This window comes from Rhinopithecus bieti, unplaced genomic scaffold (assembly GCF_001698545.2).
Source record: "Rhinopithecus bieti isolate Rb0 unplaced genomic scaffold, ASM169854v2 scaffold_33891, whole genome shotgun sequence".
Classification (NCBI taxonomy): domain Eukaryota; kingdom Metazoa; phylum Chordata; class Mammalia; order Primates; family Cercopithecidae; genus Rhinopithecus; species Rhinopithecus bieti.
In genome coordinates this window covers 820348-841161 of record NW_016814426.1, presented here as the reverse complement: position 1 = coordinate 841161, position 20814 = coordinate 820348, and the positions used below count along the sequence as shown (strand labels likewise).

The window sequence follows — 20814 nt, the reverse complement described above, 5'->3', positions numbered from 1 at the left end:
GCTTTTCTTTGATCAACTTTTGCATTATATTATTATCTCTTACCATTCCTTTCCTGCCTCTATTATTACATTTGAAGTGAGTTTCTGTGGACAGTATATAGTTGGGTCATATTTTTAAATCCATTCTACCAATCTTTTAATTGGTATATTTAGACCATTTACATTTAAAGTTAATTAAGTTAGGATGTAAGTCTGCCATTTTATTTTTTTGCTTTCTGTTTCTTCATCTTTTGTCTTTTTCTCTTTGCTTCTGCCTGCCTATGGGTTAAACAGTTTTTAGATTCCATTTTGATTCTTCTGTAGTGTTTTTGAGTGTGTCTATTTGTATAGATGTGTTTCATGGTTCCTCTAGGTGTCACACTATCTGTATAACTTACCACAGTCTAAGTGGGTGTTATTTTACTAGTTCAAGGGAAATATCAAACCTTAACTCTCTTTACATCCTTTTATTCACTTTCATTCACTGCCATTGATAACAGTTCAGAATATTTTCTTTACATAAATTTAGAATCACATTAGTTTTATGATTTTTTTTTTCTTTTTTTTGAGATGGAGTCTCGCTCTGTCGCCCATGCTGGAGTGCAGTGGCGCAATCTCAGCTCACTGCAACCTCTGCCTCCCGGGTTCAGACTATTCTTCTGCCTCAGCCTCCCAAGTAGCTGGAATTACAGGCACGCGCCACCATGCCTAGCTGATTTTTGAATTTTAATAGAGACAAGGTTTCACCATGTTGGTCAGGCTGGTCTCGAACTCCTGACCTTATGATCCACCCACCTCGGCCTCCCAAAGTGCTGGGATTACAGGTGTGAGCCACCATGTTGGGCCAGAATTTTTTAAACTGTCAAACATGACTTAGAAAACTTAAGGAAATCTCGTATTTGCCCATATTTTTTTGTTTACCTATATTGTTTTCTTTCCTAATGTTCCAAAGTCCTTCTTTTATCATTTCCTTTGTATTTAGAGAACTTTTTTTAGTGGTTCCCTTTGGGTAGATCTGCTGGCAACAGATTCTTAGTTTTTTTGTGATCTGAGATTGTCTTTATTTCCCCTTCATTCCCGAAGGATGTTTTCACTGGATATAAGATTCTGGGTTTGACAATTCTTTCAACACTTGAAAAATATTTTGCTACTTCCTTCTGTCCTCCATGACTTATGATAAGAAATCTGTTGTCATTCAGATTTGTTTTTCTCCTGCAGGTAAGGTGTTATTTTCTCCGGCTGCTTTCAAGATGTTTTTTCTTTGTCTTTAGTTTTCAGAAGTTTAATTGTGATGTGTCTTGCTGTGGATTCCTTTGGGTTTTTCCTGTTTAGGGGTTCACTGTGCTTCTTGAATCTGTTGGTTTATATTTATTGCCATATTGTGAGAATCTTCAGCCATTATTTCTTTGAGTACTTTTTCAGCCCTGTCCTTCGTGTCCTCAGCATCCAAGGCTCTGATGACATGAATGTTAGATCCTTTGTTATAGTCCCGCAAGTCCCAGAGACTTTGTTCTTTTTATTGTTGTTGGTCTGTGTTCTGATCAGCCAATCAGTCAATCAGGAGCTTGGGTCTTGGGCTGGAGTGCAGTGGCACTGTCTTTGGCTCACTGCAGCCTTGACCTCCCAGGCTCAAGCAGCCCTCCCACCTCAGCCTCCCAAGTAGCTGGGGCCACAGGCACGCGCTGCCATGCGTGGCTAGTTTGGTTTGTTTGTTTGTAGAGACGAGCTTTTGCCGTGTTAACAAGGCTGGTCTCGAAATCCTGGCCTCACGTGATCCTCCTGCCTCAGCCTCCAAAGTGCTGGGATTACAGGCATGAGCCACCATGCCTAGCCTTCATTTATTTTATTTTCAATTCTAACATTTCCATTTGGTTTTAAATGTTTTATTTGCCTGAACCTTCTTTTTCTTTGCTCAGTCTTCCTGGTTTTTTTTATTATTTGAAGCATGTTTGTAATTTCTCATTGAAGCATTTTTGTCATGATTCCTTTGTCTTGGTTGGGTAATTCTGTTTCTGTCATCTCAGGGTGGAAGCTATTTATTGTTTGCATTTGGTATCTTCGTGTTTTGGTGTGATTAGCTATTTTCATTTGAAACTGGACTCACTCATATTATGAGACTCTAGATCTCATTAAACTCTTTAGTTTGGTTTTCTTTCCCTAGCACTGCCGTGGCAAGGGAACCAGGGCATTGTCTCCTTACTGCCAGTGAAGGTAGAAGTTCAGGTCCCACTTAGCTTTCCTTGACACCTGGGAGTAGGGACTCCTTGTTACTGCTGGTGGAGGTGGTAGTTTTGGCTCCTCACGTGGTTCCACAGACGGGGTGTCCTCTTTATTGTAGAGAGATGGTGAAAGTCTTGACTCTACTTGGCCTCCTCTGACACCACCTCAGAGGGAGGAGGGGGAGCTCCATATCACCTCCTTTCTTTCTCTTGCAGCAGAAGGTCTGCCAGGCTCTCTACTTGCTCATGCTGGTGTGGGTAGAGATGGGACCACGTTTTTTTCCTTAGTGTTAAGCTTAAGTAGAGTGGTTCTTATCTAAAACTTTTGTCTTTTTAGGCAGCCCTTTCCTGGTCCTTTGGCTTTTGTTGGGATTTTTTTGGGTCCGTACCCATTGGTGTTTCCATGTTAGTGGCTCCTTAGCTGCATGTCTCGAATATCTGAGGCGAAAAGTAAACATGGGAACTCACCCCTGTGCCATTCGTCAGTCCTGCATTCTCTGGCTATTCTGCCTTCTCTCCTTATTTCAGAGTTTTATGTTTGTTTTACACATAATATACAGTGCTTTTAGTTGTACCTATCGGGAAGAACAGAGAAAAGTGTTTTTACTCCATCTACTCTAACTTCTCATTTACTTTTGTTCCTTTCTCAGGACTCAGTATAATGTTTTAATTCCAGAATTTTATTGTTATTGACTTTATTCATGTATATTGTTTTCTTTTTCCAGGTAGTGAAGAGCAGATTAATTTTCAATTTAAAAGAAATCCCGGCCGGGCGCAGTGGTTCACGCCTGTAATCCCAGCACTTTGGGAGGCCGAGGCGGGCGGTTCACGAGATCAGGAGATTGAGACCATCCTGGCTAACACGGTGAAACCCCGTCTCTACTAAAAATACAAAAAATTAGCCGGGTGTGGTGGTGGGCGCCTGTACTCCCAGCTACTCGGGAGGCTGAGGCAGGAGAATGGCGCGAACCTGGGAGGTGGAGCTTGCAGTGAGCCGAGACCACGCCACTGCCCTCCATCCTGGGTGGTAGAGCGAGACTCTGTCTCAAAAAAAAAAAAAAAAAAAAAAATTCCCGAAAGCAAGCGGATGTAGGTGACGTCCACCACACCATTGGGCTTCAAGTGCATTTATTAGAGTCATAAGTAGGTCTTTGTATTTGGGGATGCTTTTTAGTTTATAAAGCAAGATCTTACAAGGGGGGATCACATAGGTAGAAGCAGTCATCTGTCAATATTCTTTGCACTAGAAAGTAGTGTAAAGACAGCATCGGCCAGGCGCGGTGGCTCATGCCTGTAATCCCAGCACTTTGGTAGGCCAAGATGGGCAGATAACAGGGTCAGGAGGTCGACACTGTCCTGGCTAACACGGTGAAACCCTGTCTCTACTAAAAATACAAAAAAAAAAAAAATTAGCTAGACATGGTGGGGGGCGCCTGTAGTCCCAGCTACTTAGGAGGCTGAGGCAGGAGAATGGCGTGAACCCAGGAGGCGGAGCTTGCAGTGAGCCGAGATCGCACCACTGCACTCCAACCTGGGCGACAGAGCGAGATTCCGTGACAAAAAAAAGAACAAAAAAAAAACAGCATCGCTGTAGGTCTGGTTAGAATGAGTTGTTTACCTGATACTGAGAAGTTTTTGGTTGACTTCGTTTTCTCAAGATGTGTTTCACAAAGGGTCCTGATAAGCTTCAGGTTGTAACTGCCTATCTCACAGGATTGTGACTCAGTGAAAACATGAAAAGACTGGTGGGTATAAAGAACCACACATGTGAGAGATTGGTGCTCTTGTAATTGTCTTCCTGCAAATACCTACTTTGCACTTAGAGCAGCACATTTTTACTTTTTATAATTCTTAGAATCCTAGAATCTTAAAACTGAAAGAGATCTTAAAGGTAAATGAACTTTGCCATTTTTCCCATCCATGCAACTCAGCTTCTTTGAAGGATACTCCACTGCCCCACAGCACAGGGCATTTCAAATAGCTAACAGTGTTTGCCAACCTCTTCTATTCTGCCTTGGCCTTTCCTGTTAGATCTTATCTCTCAGTCTTCCTTCTGCTCTTTGAGTCCAGTCTTTTATGAGAGAATAGGAAAAAACACTTCCTTTAGGTTGTGATCATTCTTATCTACTATATCCTTTAGTTTTTCTTCATTTGGTATGGTTAAGATCTTTGACCATTTTATCTGCCTTCTTCAAACTGCAGAATTTGTCTGGTTTTCTTAAAATGGCGCTGTGGCATCCAGAATAATACACAACGCTTGTGTAGAATGGATAGGAACTTTGGTCCATGAAACCCTGCACTGTACTGTTGTTATTTGTACTTTTATTTCTCATGTACATAAGAAATCCTTCTGAGAGATTTTGAGGCTCTTGTGGGTGTATGTAAATCATTGTATTTGCTCTCATTTTGGTACAAAGCAGTTACTGAATTTACAGACGGCTCATGGCCCTGGGATTTTTTCCCGCTCCTTAGTAAGTTAATTCTTAAGCCAAGTCAGCCCCATGTTGTTGCTTTATTCAGTATGACTTTAAAAGATCTAAGTGCAAGTGTCTATTTGTCATTAGGATGTTTTGTTGTTAGCTGTGGGACATTGTAGAGTTTTGATTCTCTGATGCATTACGCTGGCTTTCATCCTTCCTTTCACTGTTTCCTCTGCCCACTCACTCCCCCAGTCACCTGGCTGCCGTGTTCTTGTTTTACTGGCTCTCGTTTGTTATAACCATCTGTGTTATTGAAAATATTGCCAAGGCAGGTCAGATACAGAGCACTGCTAGAGCCTTTCTGATTGACATCGGCCCATTCATGTTATGTTTTGAATGTGTATATAGAACATGGTGTGAATCATTTTTACTCTTACATCAAAAACTGAAAAAACATTTTCTGTAGTTTGACATCTTGCTAGTAACTATAACATTGTTATAGATGATCTGATAATTTTGGTATGTGATAAAATTTTGAAACATTTTAGTGCTTAGTTTCATTTTACTTTTTAAAAATTATTTCCAGGAAATCCCCTTACCCAGGATATATTGAACCTTTATCAGGAACCAGATGGAACAAGACGGCTGCTGAACTATTTGCTTGATAATTTGTCAGGTACTGCAAAAAGAAGTAAGTGGTTATTTGTTTATACTTTTTTATTAGGAAGATGTGTAAGAATATTGCTTAATTCTGTATTTTCTACTCCACTAGTTACAACAGAACAACCACCTCCAAGGTCTTGGATTATGTTACAAGAACCAGATAGAACAAGGCCAACTGGTTGGTAGTCTTTTATTTTTTAACTGTTATTTTTGCTCAGTCTCTATTATAAGCCTAACAGTATTGTCGGCATGCTTAGATTACAGGTAGCATTAAGATAGAATGTTTAAGGTTGATTTGGTTTGGGAGGTAATGAAAAAGAATTCTTGCTCACATGACCTCTATGTGTATTACATTGTGCTATATAGAAAGTGTACTATAAAGCAGTGCTTTTCAAATGGGCCGTTTATCCCCCAGAGGGCATTTGGCAATGTCTGGAGACAACTTTGATGGTTATAACCGGGGAGAAGTGCTGCTGGCATCCAGTGGATGGAGGCTGGGGATGCTGCTCAGCATTCTGTAGTACATGGCACAGGCCCCCGCAACAGACTTCACCTAAATGTCAGTAGTGCCATTCTTGTTGAGAAACCCTTCTGTAATGTACTGATGAAATTCACTTAAAATGAATACACCCAAATCTTTCTCTGTGAGAAGTTTTCAAATCCTAGCATGTTCCAAATGGATTTGACACTACCGAGTTACAAGAGAGCTAAACCCTTACTTAAGAGGAAAGTGGAACTAATGACTGCTCATCTCCTTTTAACCTAAATTCTATGAAAATAATTTGGGAGCTTTCATGGCGCGTGTAACAAAATTTGGTCTATGATACTGTTTTCATTTTGCATGAGATAATAATAGTTGTGCTGTAGAAGAAAATGAGGCATGCCTATTAAGGACTACCTATCCAGTTTCCACATCTTACATGAACAGTTGGTAGCATGGTAGGAGTATAGAAATGAGGAATGTTAGACAGAGACCGAAGGGCTCACAAGCTTAGACTTTTTACTTCCAAACCTCTGTGCCTGCCTCTGTAGCAGGTAGTACGTCGTATTCTAACTTGTTCACTTATCTATCCTGCTTGTGTTACCGTCTTTTATTTATCCCCCATGTGTGGCATATGGTAGCTTTTCAGTGACTATAGATTGAATGAATACAGTCAAACTTAACATTTAAGTGAAAACCATTACTGAAATTAATTATATATTTTTTTTCTGCCACGTGTGTGAATAAGTAAAGTTATCTTTCCTACAGCCTTGTTTTCTGTCATGTGCTATAATGTTCTTTGTGATAAATATGCGACCCGGCAGTTATACGGCTACTGTCCATCATGGGCACTAAACTGGGACTACAGGAAAAAGGCCATTATTCAAGAAATCTTGAGCTGCAATGCTGATATCGTAAGTCTTCAGGTAAGTCAGACAGAAGAGAGTCGAACTAGCATTGATAAAGCAAGGAGCAAACTAGGACTACATTACACTGACACATTTGAAGTTTCAGCTTCGGTAGTTCTTAAAGTACTGCTTTTTGCTGTTATTAGTGAATCCTGGGAGTACTGCCTGCTTTGCTTTGCAGTGCTGTGTTGCAAAATAAGCAAATGAGTTACGCTGGTTTTTTTGCATTTGCCATGACCACTAAATACTCACCTTCCTCCTTCCTCCAGTGCCCCTGCACTGTTTTTGAATTGGGTGGCAAAGTTACTGAAGTTCTGGCATGGTCAAGCTATAACTTTGCATTGCTGACCATGTTACTAGAACAATTAAGGCACCGTGTAAAAAGGACTGACCTGGTACACGATCATTTTGGGTTCTCAATCCAGCTCTTATAGTCACTTGCATAATCTTAGACATGTTACTTTCTCCCCAAGGCTCTGAAGTTATGATTTGTAAAGTTCTTCGATCTCTGTGATTCTTGTTCCACATCAGTTCTAAGACATAAGGAAATATACATACATAGAAGTATGTGTCTTTCATTCATTGTTCCTAAACAACAATGAATTGTCCTTGGCACCTGGTACCTGTAAAATGACAAGTAGGTGTTCCAGTTGGTTTCAGATAAAGAGCATTGAAAAGATGTTACCTTTTTTTTTTTCTTTTTTTTTGTTTTTTGGGTGGGGAGACAGGTTCTTGCTCTGTCCCCCAGGCTGGAGTGGAGTGGCATGATCTCAGTTCACTGCAACCTCCGCCTCCTGGGTTCAAGTAATTCTCAGCCTCCCTAGTAGCTGGGATTACAGGCATGCACCACCACGCCTGGCCAATTTTTGTATTTTTAGCAAAGAAGAGGTTTCGCCATGTTGGCCAGGCTTGTTCTGGAACTCCTGGCCTCAAGTGATCCGCCCGCCTCAGCCTCCTAAAGTGCTGGGATTACAGACATGAGCCACCAAGCCTGGTGTGAAAAGATGTTACATTCTTTAATCTGCAGACGAGTCCTTGGAAATCATTTCAAGCTCTCAAACTATACATGAAAGTTAATATGCAGACTAATTTTTTTCTTATGAAATGACTGTGCTGTTTACAATTTTTCAGGAGGTTGAAACGGAACAGTATTACAGTTTTTTTCTGGTAGAACTGAAAGAACGTGGCTATAATGGATTCTTCAGTCCTAAGTCTAGAGCTAGGACAATGTCAGAACAAGAAAGGAAACATGTTGATGGCTGTGCAATATTCTTCAAGACAGAAAAGTAAGTCATCTTATTTTTGAAAAATAACATTTTCTCAGTATTTGCAGGGTGGGGGCCAAGGGTGTGGAAATGAATTGGCAAATGAGAGAATGAGGCACTATATTATTACTCAAGAAAATGATACTGTTTGACCTAGGGGATTGTTTGTTTTTAATCATCAGAAATAACCTTGTTTTGGAGACATGCTTAAAGTACTGCTGTTTCTTCAGGTGTTTACTAGGGTTTAACTCCAATTGTTAATTGAAATACCATGTATTTAAAATTCCCTCTAGGACGATACAGGGATTCTTAAACCCATACTTTAGAAAAGAATTGTTTAAAAATTACAAGGTAGAATATTCCAACATAAAACCTAAACAGAAGATTACTACATTTTCTTCAGTTGTAAAAGTATTTCAAGTTGTTATTTGTATCAATAACAGACTGAGAGCAACTTTAAATGGATGTGCGAACCTTGGTGCTAACCGTGGAGGATTTTCCATAATGTGATTTAAGTGCCATCGTATCTGTGAAGGAAGTTTGGGAAAACTACATTTCCCACAAAGCTAACCTCTTGGTATTCCCAACTCTGTGTGTGTTGTGTGTTGTTTTTGTTTTAGATTTACTTTGGTTCAGAAACACACTGTTGAATTTAATCAGCTAGCCATGGCAAATTCTGAGGGGTCTGAAGCTATGCTGAACAGAGTCATGACAAAAGATAACATTGGGGTTGCAGTACTGCTAGAACTTCGGAAGGAATCGATTGAAATGCCGTGTGAGTGCCCTTCACTTCCTGTAAAATTGACTAGCTCTGACTAGAAATCTTCAAAAGAATAGAAAACAGAAATTTCATTGTGTATTCACGGTCTTGTCTAACACCTGAAGAAACTCAGTGAGAAGTTGTCTTTCCTGAAATGTATCTCTTTTTCTCTACCACAAAACAACATGAGAAAGCATTGCCTGTTAAAGTATTAGAAGCCTTGAAAAGCATTAAGAAACTTTTTTTTTTGCGCTTAAGAATTTTTCATATAAAAAAGAAATGTTGAAGTAAATATTAGTTAAAATAACTGCTCAGGGGTAAGAACTCCATACACGTTTATAATTTTTTGGAAGCAAGGATATCCTGTAAGCTGACTTCTTTTCCTGATCTATTTAAAGTAATCATTTTATTAGCTGACTGTGGTGGTAGGCACCTGTAATCCCAGCTACTTGGGAGGCTGAGGGAGAGAATTGCTTGAACCTGGGAGGCAGAGGTTGCAGTGAGCTGAGATTGCCCCACTGCATCCAGCCTGGGTGACAGAGTGAGACTGCTTCTCAAAAAAATAAAGAAAAATATAAAATAAAATAATTATTTTAAAGGTCTTGAGTTTGGGATAAATGGACCACTTCAAATTGAAAGTATATTTCAAGTGACCGTTATGCTGGGAGCTGAAATTTGTGTCCCTTGAGGAACAGTTGGAACTAGAGATAGTTAATGTGAAGTATAGAAAAAATGGAAATAGGACTTACATCTAAGAAAGCGGGTTTAGATGTAATTTTGTGAGGCTTGATATAGGACATCCAAACTAAGACCAAAAGTTTCAAGGAGACAGAATTTTAAAAATCAAGCTGTCCCAAATAGGGCTGTTTTGCACAAGTAGTGAATGCCCTGTGCTGGAAGCACCAACCCAGATTTAGATGTGTATTTCTCGGATTTGTCGTAGGGCACATTCAGGCATCCGGTGGAAATTTTAGGTGTCTTTTCTATTCTGGGACTCAGATTATTTGCTTTCACACGCCGTAAGAATATATGGGCTGATGGGCGGGTTTTGTCTCTTTCTTTGTTTCGTTTTTATCTAATGTAGCTGGAAAGCCACATCTTGAAACAGAAAAACAGCTCATTCTCGTGGCCAATGCGCACATGCATTGGGACCCTGAGTACTCCGATGTGAAGTTGGTGCAGACTATGATGTTCCTCTCAGAAGTGAAGAACATTATTGATAAAGCCTCTCGCAACCTCAAATCCAGTGTTTTGGGAGAATTTGGAACTATTCCACTTGTGTTATGTGCAGATCTTAATTCCTTGCCAGACTCTGGTAAGAAAATAATGTGATTTTATGTAGAATATTTTTTGACGTAAAATGATTTAGTAATGTTTTGTTTCTGATCATTCCAAATTAAGTGCAAATAAAAATTCAGTTTGTAATGGCAGCTGTGAGCAGGTTTTAAACATCACGTTGGGGTGGAGGGGCCATTTTGAAGATGAAACGATATTATGGAAACTTGAGGAGAAGGATGTTAATCATCTTGAATAAACACATAACCAATAACGTGAAATAACTCTTTAAAGAACGTATGTAGTTCCGTTTTATTACCCCCAAGTCAGAGATAATTATGGTTATTGAGACAACCCCTTTAGGATTCCAGCATCTGGTAATATAATCATAGTTTAAATTTGAGTTAAAATTATGGAATCTCAATTTTGCACGTATTTGTAACTTGATGAGAAAAATACACCTCAAGTAGAAATTGAGCTCCTTTATTTACACACATATCAGTCAAGCGATTTTAACAAAGATCTTGATTATTAAAATGTAGAATACAGAAAGCCTGATCTGGAATGCTCTTTCCATAGATAGTATGCAATAAACAATAGCCCTTGTAATAAACTATTTCTTCCTTTTCGTGTTTCTACTCATTTATACACACAGGAATACTTCTCCTTGGACTTGAATGTATGCATGAACACACACACATGTGCATTGGGAAGCACATTATTGACATCACAATAGATAGAGCCATTAGGAAGAAAGAAAACCCCAGCACGTTGGGGAGCCGAGGCGGGCGGATCACTTGAGGCCAGCAGTTCGAGACCAGCCTGGCCAACATGGTGAAACCCCGTCTCTACTGAAAATACAAAAATTAGCCAGGCGTGGTGGTACAGGCTGTAATCCCAGCTACCCGAAGGTTGAGGCACAAGAATGACTGGAACCCCGGAGGCAGAAGTTGCAGTGAGCCAAGATTGTCCCACTGCACTCCAGCCTGGGTGACAGTGAGACTATCTCCGAAGAAAAGAAAGAAAGAAACTGAGTTAAAATTCGATTTCAGGCCGGGCGCAGTGGCTCACGCCTGTAATCCCAGCACTTTGGGAGGCCGAGACAGGTGGATCACGAGATCAGAAGATCAAGACCATCCTGGCTAACACGGTGAAACCCCGTCTCTACTAAAAATACCAAAATTTAGCTGGGCGTGGTGGCGGGCGCCTGTAGTCCCAGCTACTTGGGAGGCTGAGGCAGGAAAATGGCATGAACCTGGGAGGCGGAGCTTACAGTGAGCCGAGATCACGCCACTGCACTCCAGCCTGAGAGAGAGAGCGAGACTCTGTTTCAAAAAAAAAAAAATTTGATTTCAGGGAAAATCAAAGCTATCTAAAATCTGTAATTATTTCATCTCATCAGGTTGTCTGGGGATTACTGCTGCTGAAGCAGTTGAGTAGTAGTCTCTGACAATTTCTTTACATGCTTTCTACTTTCTGTGTAGCTACAAAGTATCTGAGGGGTAAAGAGAAAATCTAGTCACACATTAATATCCAAGACCCATTTCAGCATTGAGAAATACAATATTATAATAGCAGGCAGGTCAGAAAATGTCCAGCCTTGCTAATTTGTGAATAAAATGCAAATGGAAGTTTATTTTCAGAGCCCATCTGTGCTTAGTCAATTGGGAAAGTACTTGACTAGGGATGTGGACGCTTGCTCTGTAACTAGCTGGTGGTATTCTGTTCCATAGCTGGCAGTATCATAAAATGGCACATTCAGTCCTAATCCTGGGATTTTATACCAAGTAAATAATTGAGCATAAGCAGGAAGTCTGCATAGTAAGATGTTGATTGTGGTGTTATCTTTAATTCTTTGTAAAAAGTGGAAACTACCTGCATTTTACAAAATAAGTAACCATAAATATTATCCACCAGCCCAGTTGCATTGTGCATTAAAGAATGATAGTTGGGAAGACACATGTTCATAAAGCAAAGTATAAACTATTCAGTATTCTGTGATTACAGCTGTGTAAAAATAGATTTGGACAAGTCCTGGCAAATGTAAAAGGAAACATTTTGGAACGTGGGATTATGTATAGTTAAAACTTTTACTATTGCATGATCTTTTAAAATTACTTTTTGTTTATATTGTATTTGACAATAAAAAAATTTGTCTTCATTGTAGGTGTTGTAGAATATTTGAGCACGGGTGGAGTAGAAACAAATCACAAAGACTTTAAGGAGTTGAGGTATAATGAAAGTCTTACCAACTTCAGCTGCCACGGGAAGAATGGAACCACCAATGGAAGGATCACTCATGGTTTCAAGTTAAAGAGTGCCTATGAGAGTGGCCTGATGCCTTACACAAATTACACATTTGATTTCAAGGTGTGTCTTGAGACTGATAAGTTTTTCAAACCTCTATTTTACTAGCAAGTCTTCTGATGCATCACTATGTCTTTAAAAATGTGGATATGTGTTCAGACTGGAATGAAGCAATCTTGAATTGATTGACAGCAATATTCTTTGTTTTTTGTTTGAGACAAGGTCTCACTCTGTTACCCAGGCTGGGGTACAGTGGCACAATGATGGCTCACTGCAGCTTCAACCATGTGGGCTCAAATGATCCTCTCACCTCGGCATCATTAGTAGCTGGGACTACAGGCACCTACTACCATGCCTGGCTAATTCTTGTATTTTTTGTAGAGATGGGGGGGGGGGGGCCCCCCATGCCCAGGCTGGTCTTGAACTCCTGGCCTGAAATGATTCTTGCACGTCAGCTTCCCAGCATGCTGGGATTACAGGCTTGAACCACTGTGCTCAGCCAGTAATATTCTTTTATTGCCTTGTTTAGAAGTCCTTTGTAGATACTTATTCTAATATTTTTCAGGATAAGAAGTCAGATGAAATAATCTGTAAAATTCCTAAGTTGACTTTTTCACCTTTTAGGGACAATTATGTTTTGTTTTTTTGTTTTGTTTTGTTTTTTTTTGAGACGGAGTCTCACTCTGTCGCCCAGGCTGGAGTGCAGTGGCGGGATCTCAGCTCACTGCAAGCTCCGCCTCCCGGGTTCACGCCATTCTCCTGCCTCAGCCTCCCGAGTAGCTGGGGCTACAGGCGCCTGCCACCTCGCCCGGCTAGTTTTTTGTATTTTCAGTAGAAACGGGGTTTCACCGTGTTAGCCAGGATGGTCTTGATCTCCTGATCTCGTGATCCACCCGTCTTGGCCTCCCAAAGTGCTGGGATTACAGGCGTGAGCCACACGCCTGGCCACAATTATGTTTCTTATATTCTGCTTACTAATAGCTAGATATACAGCATCATAGTAACTAATTTGGGTGACATTTGGGGTAAGATGTTCCGTCTCTTAACATTTTAATTGAAACTAAACTCTTTTGCATGCCAAAATGTGGTTTATATTAGCCATTTTTAAGTGTTTCTAAGACACATCTTTTTTTTACCCCCCAGAGAATCTTACTCTGTTGCCCAGGCTGGAGTGCAGTGGCACGATCTCAGCTCAGTGCAACCTCCACCCAGGTTCAAGTGATTATTATACCTCAGCCTCCCAAGTAGCTGAGATTACAGGCGCCTGCCACCACACCTGGCTAATTTTTGTATTTTTAGTAGAGACGGAGTTTCACCATGTTGGCCAGGCTGGTCTCAAACTCCTGGCCTCATGTGATCCACCCATCTTAGCCTCCCGAAGTGCTGGGATTATAGGCGCCCCTGGTCAGACTATCATCATTTTTAACGTTAGCGATTGTTTAGGGCTGTCACTTTCTTGTGTTCAGCTGTCCTTTTTCTAAAAAGAGATGTCTTACTCTGTTGCCTAGGCTGAAGTACAGTAATGTGGTGATAACACACCAGCCTCTAACTCCTGGACTCAGGCAACCCTCCTGCCTCAGCTTCCCCACTAACTAGGACTACAGGTTTGCGCCACCATACCCAAATCATTTTTTTTGGGTAATTTTTTGTAAAGACAGAGTCTTGCTATATTGCCCAGCCTGATCTTGAACCCCTGGCCTCGAGCATTCCTCCTGCCTTAGCCTCCCAAAGTGCTGGGATTATAGACGGGAGCTACCGCATCTGACTCAGCTGCCTTTTAAACTACTTGTTGCATTTCTGCGTTCTCAACTCCCAGCTTTCTGTTTCTAAGCTGCTGGAAAAGTAATCATTTAGATGAGATTGTCAGAGTGTAAATAAGAGTTTAGACAGTATCTCAGGAGCTCTTGCACCTTAGAGCATAGAAAGTAAACCCCTGTTGATCCTCAAGTGCCCCTTCCTTTCAGATTCTTCAGGAGACATTGAAGAGAAGGCATGGATAGTAACCAAAGGGTGGGAAAGCTTAGGGTTTTCTTTCTGTTGCTGATACAGAGGCAGGAAGAAGATACTTGACTGTCCTTCAGTACATTTGGCCAAGAGCATGTCGAGGAGAGGAGCAGAACCATCAGATGGGAACAGTTTATTAGATGCCATGGCGGGGTGCTGCTGAGAGAAAAGGGGGTCAGGTAGAGACAGTCCTGCCCTCGTGGAGCTGAGGTGTGATGAGAGATGAGTCTCAACCACACAAATGAATAGATAAATACACCTTGAGATGGCCATTAGCAAGGGAAGTGAATCAGTGGTGGGAGGTAGGGTAGCTAAGTAGGTAGGAGCAGGATTCAGGAAGGTCTTTGGAAAGCAGTTGAACCTGACATTGAAAGATTAAAAAGGAATTGACCTCATAACAAGTAGAAGAAAGTGTTCCAGGCAGAATGGCGGCGGGGGAGAGAGAGAGAGTGTGTGTGTCTGTCCTGGGGCAGGAAAATGCTGGGTGGAGTGTGGGGTGTGTGTGTGTGTCCTGGGGCAGGAAAGAACTTGGTACCTACAGGTTCCCCTCCCATCCTCACCCCTTTCTAACTCCAAAGGCTAGTTTGGCAGCAGGGAAAGTGGCACAAATTAGTCTAGGAAAGAGAAGCAGAGGCTGCATCCTAAAGGGTCTTTTAGGTCTTATTAAAGATCCAGATAAGAAGAATGCTTCGTTCTGCTAGATTTGACATTTTGCAAGGGGACCATTTGGTGTATGTAGTACAGACCTCATCCTACAAGCTAGTACGTTTCACTTGTTTTGTTCTGTTCACCAAACATGACAGGAAAGACTTGTCTTGAAAGCACTCAGGATTTTAGTGTTGTCTTATGTGGTGCTTATCTTTTTTTTCTGTTGTTTTTCAGGGTATAATCGACTACATTTTCTATTCTAAACCTCAGCTGAATACCTTAGGCATCCTGGGCCCTCTGGACCACCACTGGCTGGTTGAGAATAACATCAGTGGCTGCCCGCACCCCCTCATTCCCTCTGACCACTTCTCACTTTTTGCACAACTGGAGCTCTTACTGCCTTTCCTGCCCCAAGTCAACGGCATCCACCTTCCTGGCAGGAGGTAGTCAAGCACCTTCAGAGGACAGCCTTGATTCACTTGTAAACTTGTGAAAATCTGAACATAGGGGAGTGAGGTATGGCCACTGAGGATTTTTGTTTGCTTAAGAATGATTTGGATTTTCAATCTGATTATTTGATAAGGATATAGTATGAAAGCCAGGTGCTAGCAACAGACAAATTCTGAGCCCAATATGCTTTATACTGCTAGACAGGGATTGGTGTGTTTGCACCTATCTTTAATTTGTTATAAGAAATTTTCCTATTTCTTCTATCCAATATAATATTTTCATGCCTTGAAATAGGAAAATGTTTGAACAGCATATTCTCTTTGCACAGAAATCTGTAGCACTACTTTTTTGAGGCCAGTAGTAACATCCAGAGACCATTCTTCCATACTTTACTCCCTCCTTTTTCAGATTTGTTTGTAAAATACAGAATCTGAATTTAGCCTTTATGATTGTATATGATCCACAGAAGACCTGATTTATGAAATTTTGTACTAAAAAAAATCATTTGGAAATGATTGTATTGTAAACTAAGGCTAAATTTTTTTTAAAGAAAAAGAACCCGTTTCATGTGTTATAAAGGCCAGCTTGTAAAAGAAGCTGCAACAGACTTTCTCTGCTTGTGGTTTGCACTCTTAGGGTTTTGTTAGCCCTTTTGTACTACTTTATTTTTAAATTGAGAACATGGTTCTTTACATACAAATCTGCTTAAACCTGAGGATGTTTTCAGACCAGAGGCAACTTATTCATGAATTTTTATGAAAACTATCTACCAGGACAGATAAGCCAAACAGTGATGATCTGTAGACATTTATGGACTGAATGTAATGGTTGATATATGTACATTCTGATATTTTTAAATCTAACTTTTTTAAGTTAAAAAACTACAGCTGCTTAGGTACAGCTTCTTAACTCTTTTTTGAGACACTTCCTGTCCAATCTCCACTGTGCCTGCCTAAATTTGTTCTCACCAAGCACTGCCTGTGCATGCAGAGAAAATCTGTGCATCCTCTTTTATATTTTTAAAATACTGTTTAACATTTGTGAGAATTTTATGAAAATGCTTTTGTATGAGCTGTGGCTTTTTCCCATTGTGAAGCATTGAATATCACATTTTGGAACATGTTATAGGGTGAGTCCCTGGATCTTTGCTCACCAGATCCAAGCACTGCTTCTCGGTGTCGTTGCAGTGTGCTGCTTGTCACCCGGAATACTACTATCATGTGAATTCTTTTGTTGTCCGTGTATTCCTTAGTCTTTTGTTATTTTTTTTAATCCTTTTTTAAGAAGAAGTAATTTTCCATTTATGAAGCAGTATGAATTAGATGTATTTTCAAAACAGGTCCCTAAGACAATTCTTCAGATCATTTTTTAAATGACTAAGTCATTTTAGTGTGTCAACCAAGATAAAAGTTACATCACACCCTCTATTTTGCCTGTAGTGCCGTTAGTAGAATAGAGATGAAAACCAGCTTTAACTTTGCAAAGTGAATGTGTACATGGTCTGTTCTCATTTATTAATTCTTCTCTCAAAAGTCAAATGAATTCAGAGGGAGTTTGGTCAAACTGCTTTTGTTTCAACTGCAGGCAGGGGAGCAAAAGGACACCATGTGAGCATTAGGAAAAAAAATATTGACTGTTACTAACAATTTTTATATAGAGAATGAGTCATTTGGGAAATGATTTTTTTTTTTTTTTCCTTTTAAAAAATTCTCCAAAAGGTTTTGATGTTGAATCTTTGTCTTGGACCTGTTTCTTTCCTTTGAGGGTTTTTTGTTTTTTGTTTTTTCTAGGATTTCATTGTGATGTTTTGGTTTTGTTTTTTGCTTTTTGTTTAAGTTGTGCTGACACCAAACACATCCAGTTTATAATCAGAACATTGGAAAGCTCGTATTGATGTAGAACCAGTGCATAACTTTGTATGGGGTTTTGTTATTGGTTTTTTTGTAGAGTGTGAATAAAAGGTATGTTTACTCATTTTTCCTGAACACTGTGTTGGTAATATGCATCATGACAATTTCCAGTGAAGGTGAGCTGGAGCTGGTTAGACTAATGAGGCTGAGGAAGCAGCTTTTCCTACGATCTGCATTATGTAATCACAGGTCCAGAGAGCATTATGGAAGCGGGAGAGAAGGAGCACTTACTCATTTTGTGTTTGTTAATGGAGGATGTCATCTTTTCATAGATGCTGGAGCTAGAGTGCACTTGTTAGATGCTAAAGGTTTGAGCTTTACACAAAATGTATTCATCTGTATTTGTTATTGTCTACAATATATTTGAATTTGGGGCAGCATATTAAGATATAATGGCCTGTTATGTCTTGAAAATACTTGTTTTGCCTCTTCCAGGCATACTGCATTCTGTGGATCAGTTTGAACAGCTTCTCCACCTTATTTGGACAGTGATAAATTGAACCAAGAGTGTAGATTTACAACTGTAACCTTCAAAAGAGGAAGAAATATTTGGGGTCTGTAGGAAATAAACAGTCACACCAAAATAGACAATGATGCTTTTGTTAAGAAAGGTTTCATGTTTTAGGTATTTTCTGTGTCCTAAATAATTTTCAATAATCTATACTCCCTCAAATGCAATAAAAACTAGTATATTTTCATGGTGTAGATTTTTTTTCAAAAATTCTGTAACAAATATATTTAATGTGTTGCCATAATGTAATTTCAGTGTTTTTGCTGGATAAATCCATTTTAGAAATGTTTTACAAAAAATTTAGGGCATGTTTTCTGTTTTAAAGATCAGAAGTTTGAAGGCACTCAAGTCCTTGTTGCAAATCTCTTGAAGTACAGCTTCACCATATTAATGGTAATTATTTATACTTTGAGAATTTAAATTAATTTATGGCATAATTTAAGCTAAAGTTGTAGAAATGAATTGTTGAGTGCAACTTTAATAGTCCCAAAGATAGGCAGAGAACATCTCCAAAAATATGGGTTTTGTGTGTGTGTGTGTGTGTGTGTTTTTAATATGATTTAGTGACAACCAGGAAAACTTACTTGGGGTTATTAGCACTTTCAAACTTAGGGACATTATTAAATTGGATGGAATGCACTTCTAAATGTTTAAATTAAAATTTCAAAGCTCTTTTGAGATTCAGATTCTCAATAATAACATTCAAGTTTTAGAGTTTCACTTTGTACTATTTAAATTTATGGAAACTAGTTTCCATATTGACTTCTAAGGTTTTGGGGTCATATATAAGGACTGAAACCAAGCTAGGCAAAACAATTACAGCATTGTTTTTTTTAATAAAGCTATCAGAATATCCAGTACAAATGTTGCAGATAATTCCAAGAACTCCTTTAGCAGATGTTCTTCACCATTCATAAACAGTATTTTAAGATGTTCACTTTGCTCTTCTTTTTGGTTACATAAATTTTAGTAACTGGTATGTTGAAGTAGTGTCTAAAATAAAGTATCTAGTCTTTATTCACAGTACATTATCTTGTGTAATGCACTGGACTAACTCTTGTTTACCATTCATGTAACAAAACCCAGCACATTATCTGCACTATAAGCTCAAAGAATGTCCCATTCGCCCAGGCAGCTCTTTGATGAGGGTGGTGGGAAACTGAATATACCATATGGACTGGTGGTGACAAGGGCTTGTACTGTTCTTTTCAGTGGAACCTTCTTGGTCAAATTGTAACTAGCTAGTATTATATTTATATACAGGGTCTTTTTTCTTTACCGATGTATTTTCCTACTCATAGCCAACCAATAAATTCAATATCTGTTTCAAATATTTTAGAAGTGTAATTTGTATAGCTGTAGTACTGAGGTTTGAGGAAAAATAGATGTTAATCAGCAGACCGCGTATTTAAAATTCTGAATCATCTGGGACAGGGTTGTAACTCACCCTTCCAAAGGGAAGAATGCAGGGGGACAGGGCCATGATATGGGGAAATGGTGTAAACTAATGTATTTCTTTATTGGCTGTTATTCTGTATAACACTTATATCTTTGCCAAAGTTCCATTTTATATTTAGGCAACTGATGGTCCTTTTGCATTTAGGATTTTCGTTGTTGTTACCTTATACCTCATGATATAAGAAATGGGCTCATGTGTCTTCCGTCTTTTGGAAGGAGGTTGACATATTTTAAATAAATGCTTTTAAATACAGTAGCAAACGTTGTGTCGGGGTTATAATAATTCATTAAATGTTTTACTTGTTGCCTCTATTTTGTTGTATATGTAAACTTTAAAAACGTGTGACTTCGTAAGTCTTCAGATGTCAGCTTACAATTGAGAAAACATGAGTTCCTTTGCTTTTAGAAACTACTTCTACAGCAAACGTAAATTTTTATGTACATGTGGGAAAAATTCAAAATCTGGACAGTTTAGATAAAATGAATATTTGCTTTGATCTCCAATTTTTAAAGTAGGCATGTTCTACTTAATCCTTAATACAGTGATGCACATTAGGGGGATATATTCTGAGAAATGCATCCTTAGGCGATTTTGCCATTGTGTGAACATCAGATTGTATTTACACAAACCTAAATGGTGTAGCCTGTTACATATCTCAGCTTTGTGGCTTAGCCTGTTGCTCCTAGGCTGGAAACCTGTAGAGCATGGTACTGTAGTGAACATTGTAAGCAGTTGTAAGACAATGGTAAAGACAGAATAGGCCGGGAAACATGGAAAAGACATGAACATGGAAAAGATAGAGTAGGCCGGGCGCGGCGGCTCATGCCTGTAATCCCAGCACTTTGGGAGGCCAAGACCATCCTGGCTAACATCGTGAAACCCCGTCTCTACTAAAAAATAAGGCCGGGCACGGTGGCTCAAGCCTGTAATCCCAGCACTTTGGGAGGCCGAGACGGGTGGATCACGAGGTCAGGAGATCGAGACCATCTTGGCTAACACGGTGAAACCCCGTCTCTACTAAAATACAAAACTAGCCAGGCAACGTGGCGGGCTCCTGTAGTCCCAGTTACTCAGGAGGCAGAGGCAGGAGAATGGCCTAAATCCGGGAGGCGGAGCTTGCAGTGAGCTGAGATCCGATCACTGCACTCCAGCCCGGGCGACAGAGTGAGACTCCGCCTCAAAAAATAAATAAATAAATAAATAAATAAATAAATAAATAAATAAATATTAAAGAACAGGCGTGGTGGCGGGTGCCTGAGTAGTCCCAGCTACTCAGAAGACTGACAAAGGAGAATGTCGTGAACCCGGGAGGCAGAACTTGCAGTGAGCCGAGATCACACCACTGCACTGCATCCTGGGCGACAGAGTCAAAAAAATGGTATGTCTGAGGCTGGATACAGTGGATCATGCCTGTAATCTCATTTTGGGAGGCCGAGGTGGGCGGATCACTTGAGGCCAGGAGTTCAAGACCAGACTGGGCAACATGGTGAAACCCCATCTCTATAAAACAGAAAAATTAGCTGGGCGTGGTGGCACATGCCTGTGGTCACAGCTA

General features: G+C 39.9%; 1 protein-coding gene across 4 annotated transcripts in view; it reads left to right on the top strand.

Annotated features, from left to right (window-relative positions):
• Window positions 1-19519, top strand: part of CNOT6 (CCR4-NOT transcription complex subunit 6) — an 86503-nt gene extending 66984 nt beyond the window's left edge. For 2 of the 4 annotated variants that reach the window (XM_017850243.1, XM_017850244.1), the window contains exons 5-12: window positions 5205-5309; window positions 5391-5459; window positions 6531-6688; window positions 7802-7956; window positions 8556-8710; window positions 9780-10010; window positions 12138-12340; window positions 15164-15679. In XM_017850243.1, coding sequence (XP_017705732.1) covers window positions 5205-5309; window positions 5391-5459; window positions 6531-6688; window positions 7802-7956; window positions 8556-8710; window positions 9780-10010; window positions 12138-12340; window positions 15164-15376 — 1289 coding nt within the window. In that variant the 3' untranslated portion in view covers window positions 15377-15679. Of the gene's footprint in view, window positions 1-5204; window positions 5310-5390; window positions 5460-6530; window positions 6689-7801; window positions 7957-8555; window positions 8711-9779; window positions 10011-12137; window positions 12341-15163 lie in introns of all 4 variants that reach the window. The other 2 variants (XM_017850242.1, XM_017850245.1) reach the window with 2 other exon arrangements.
• Window positions 19520-20814: the final 1295 nt, after the last annotated feature.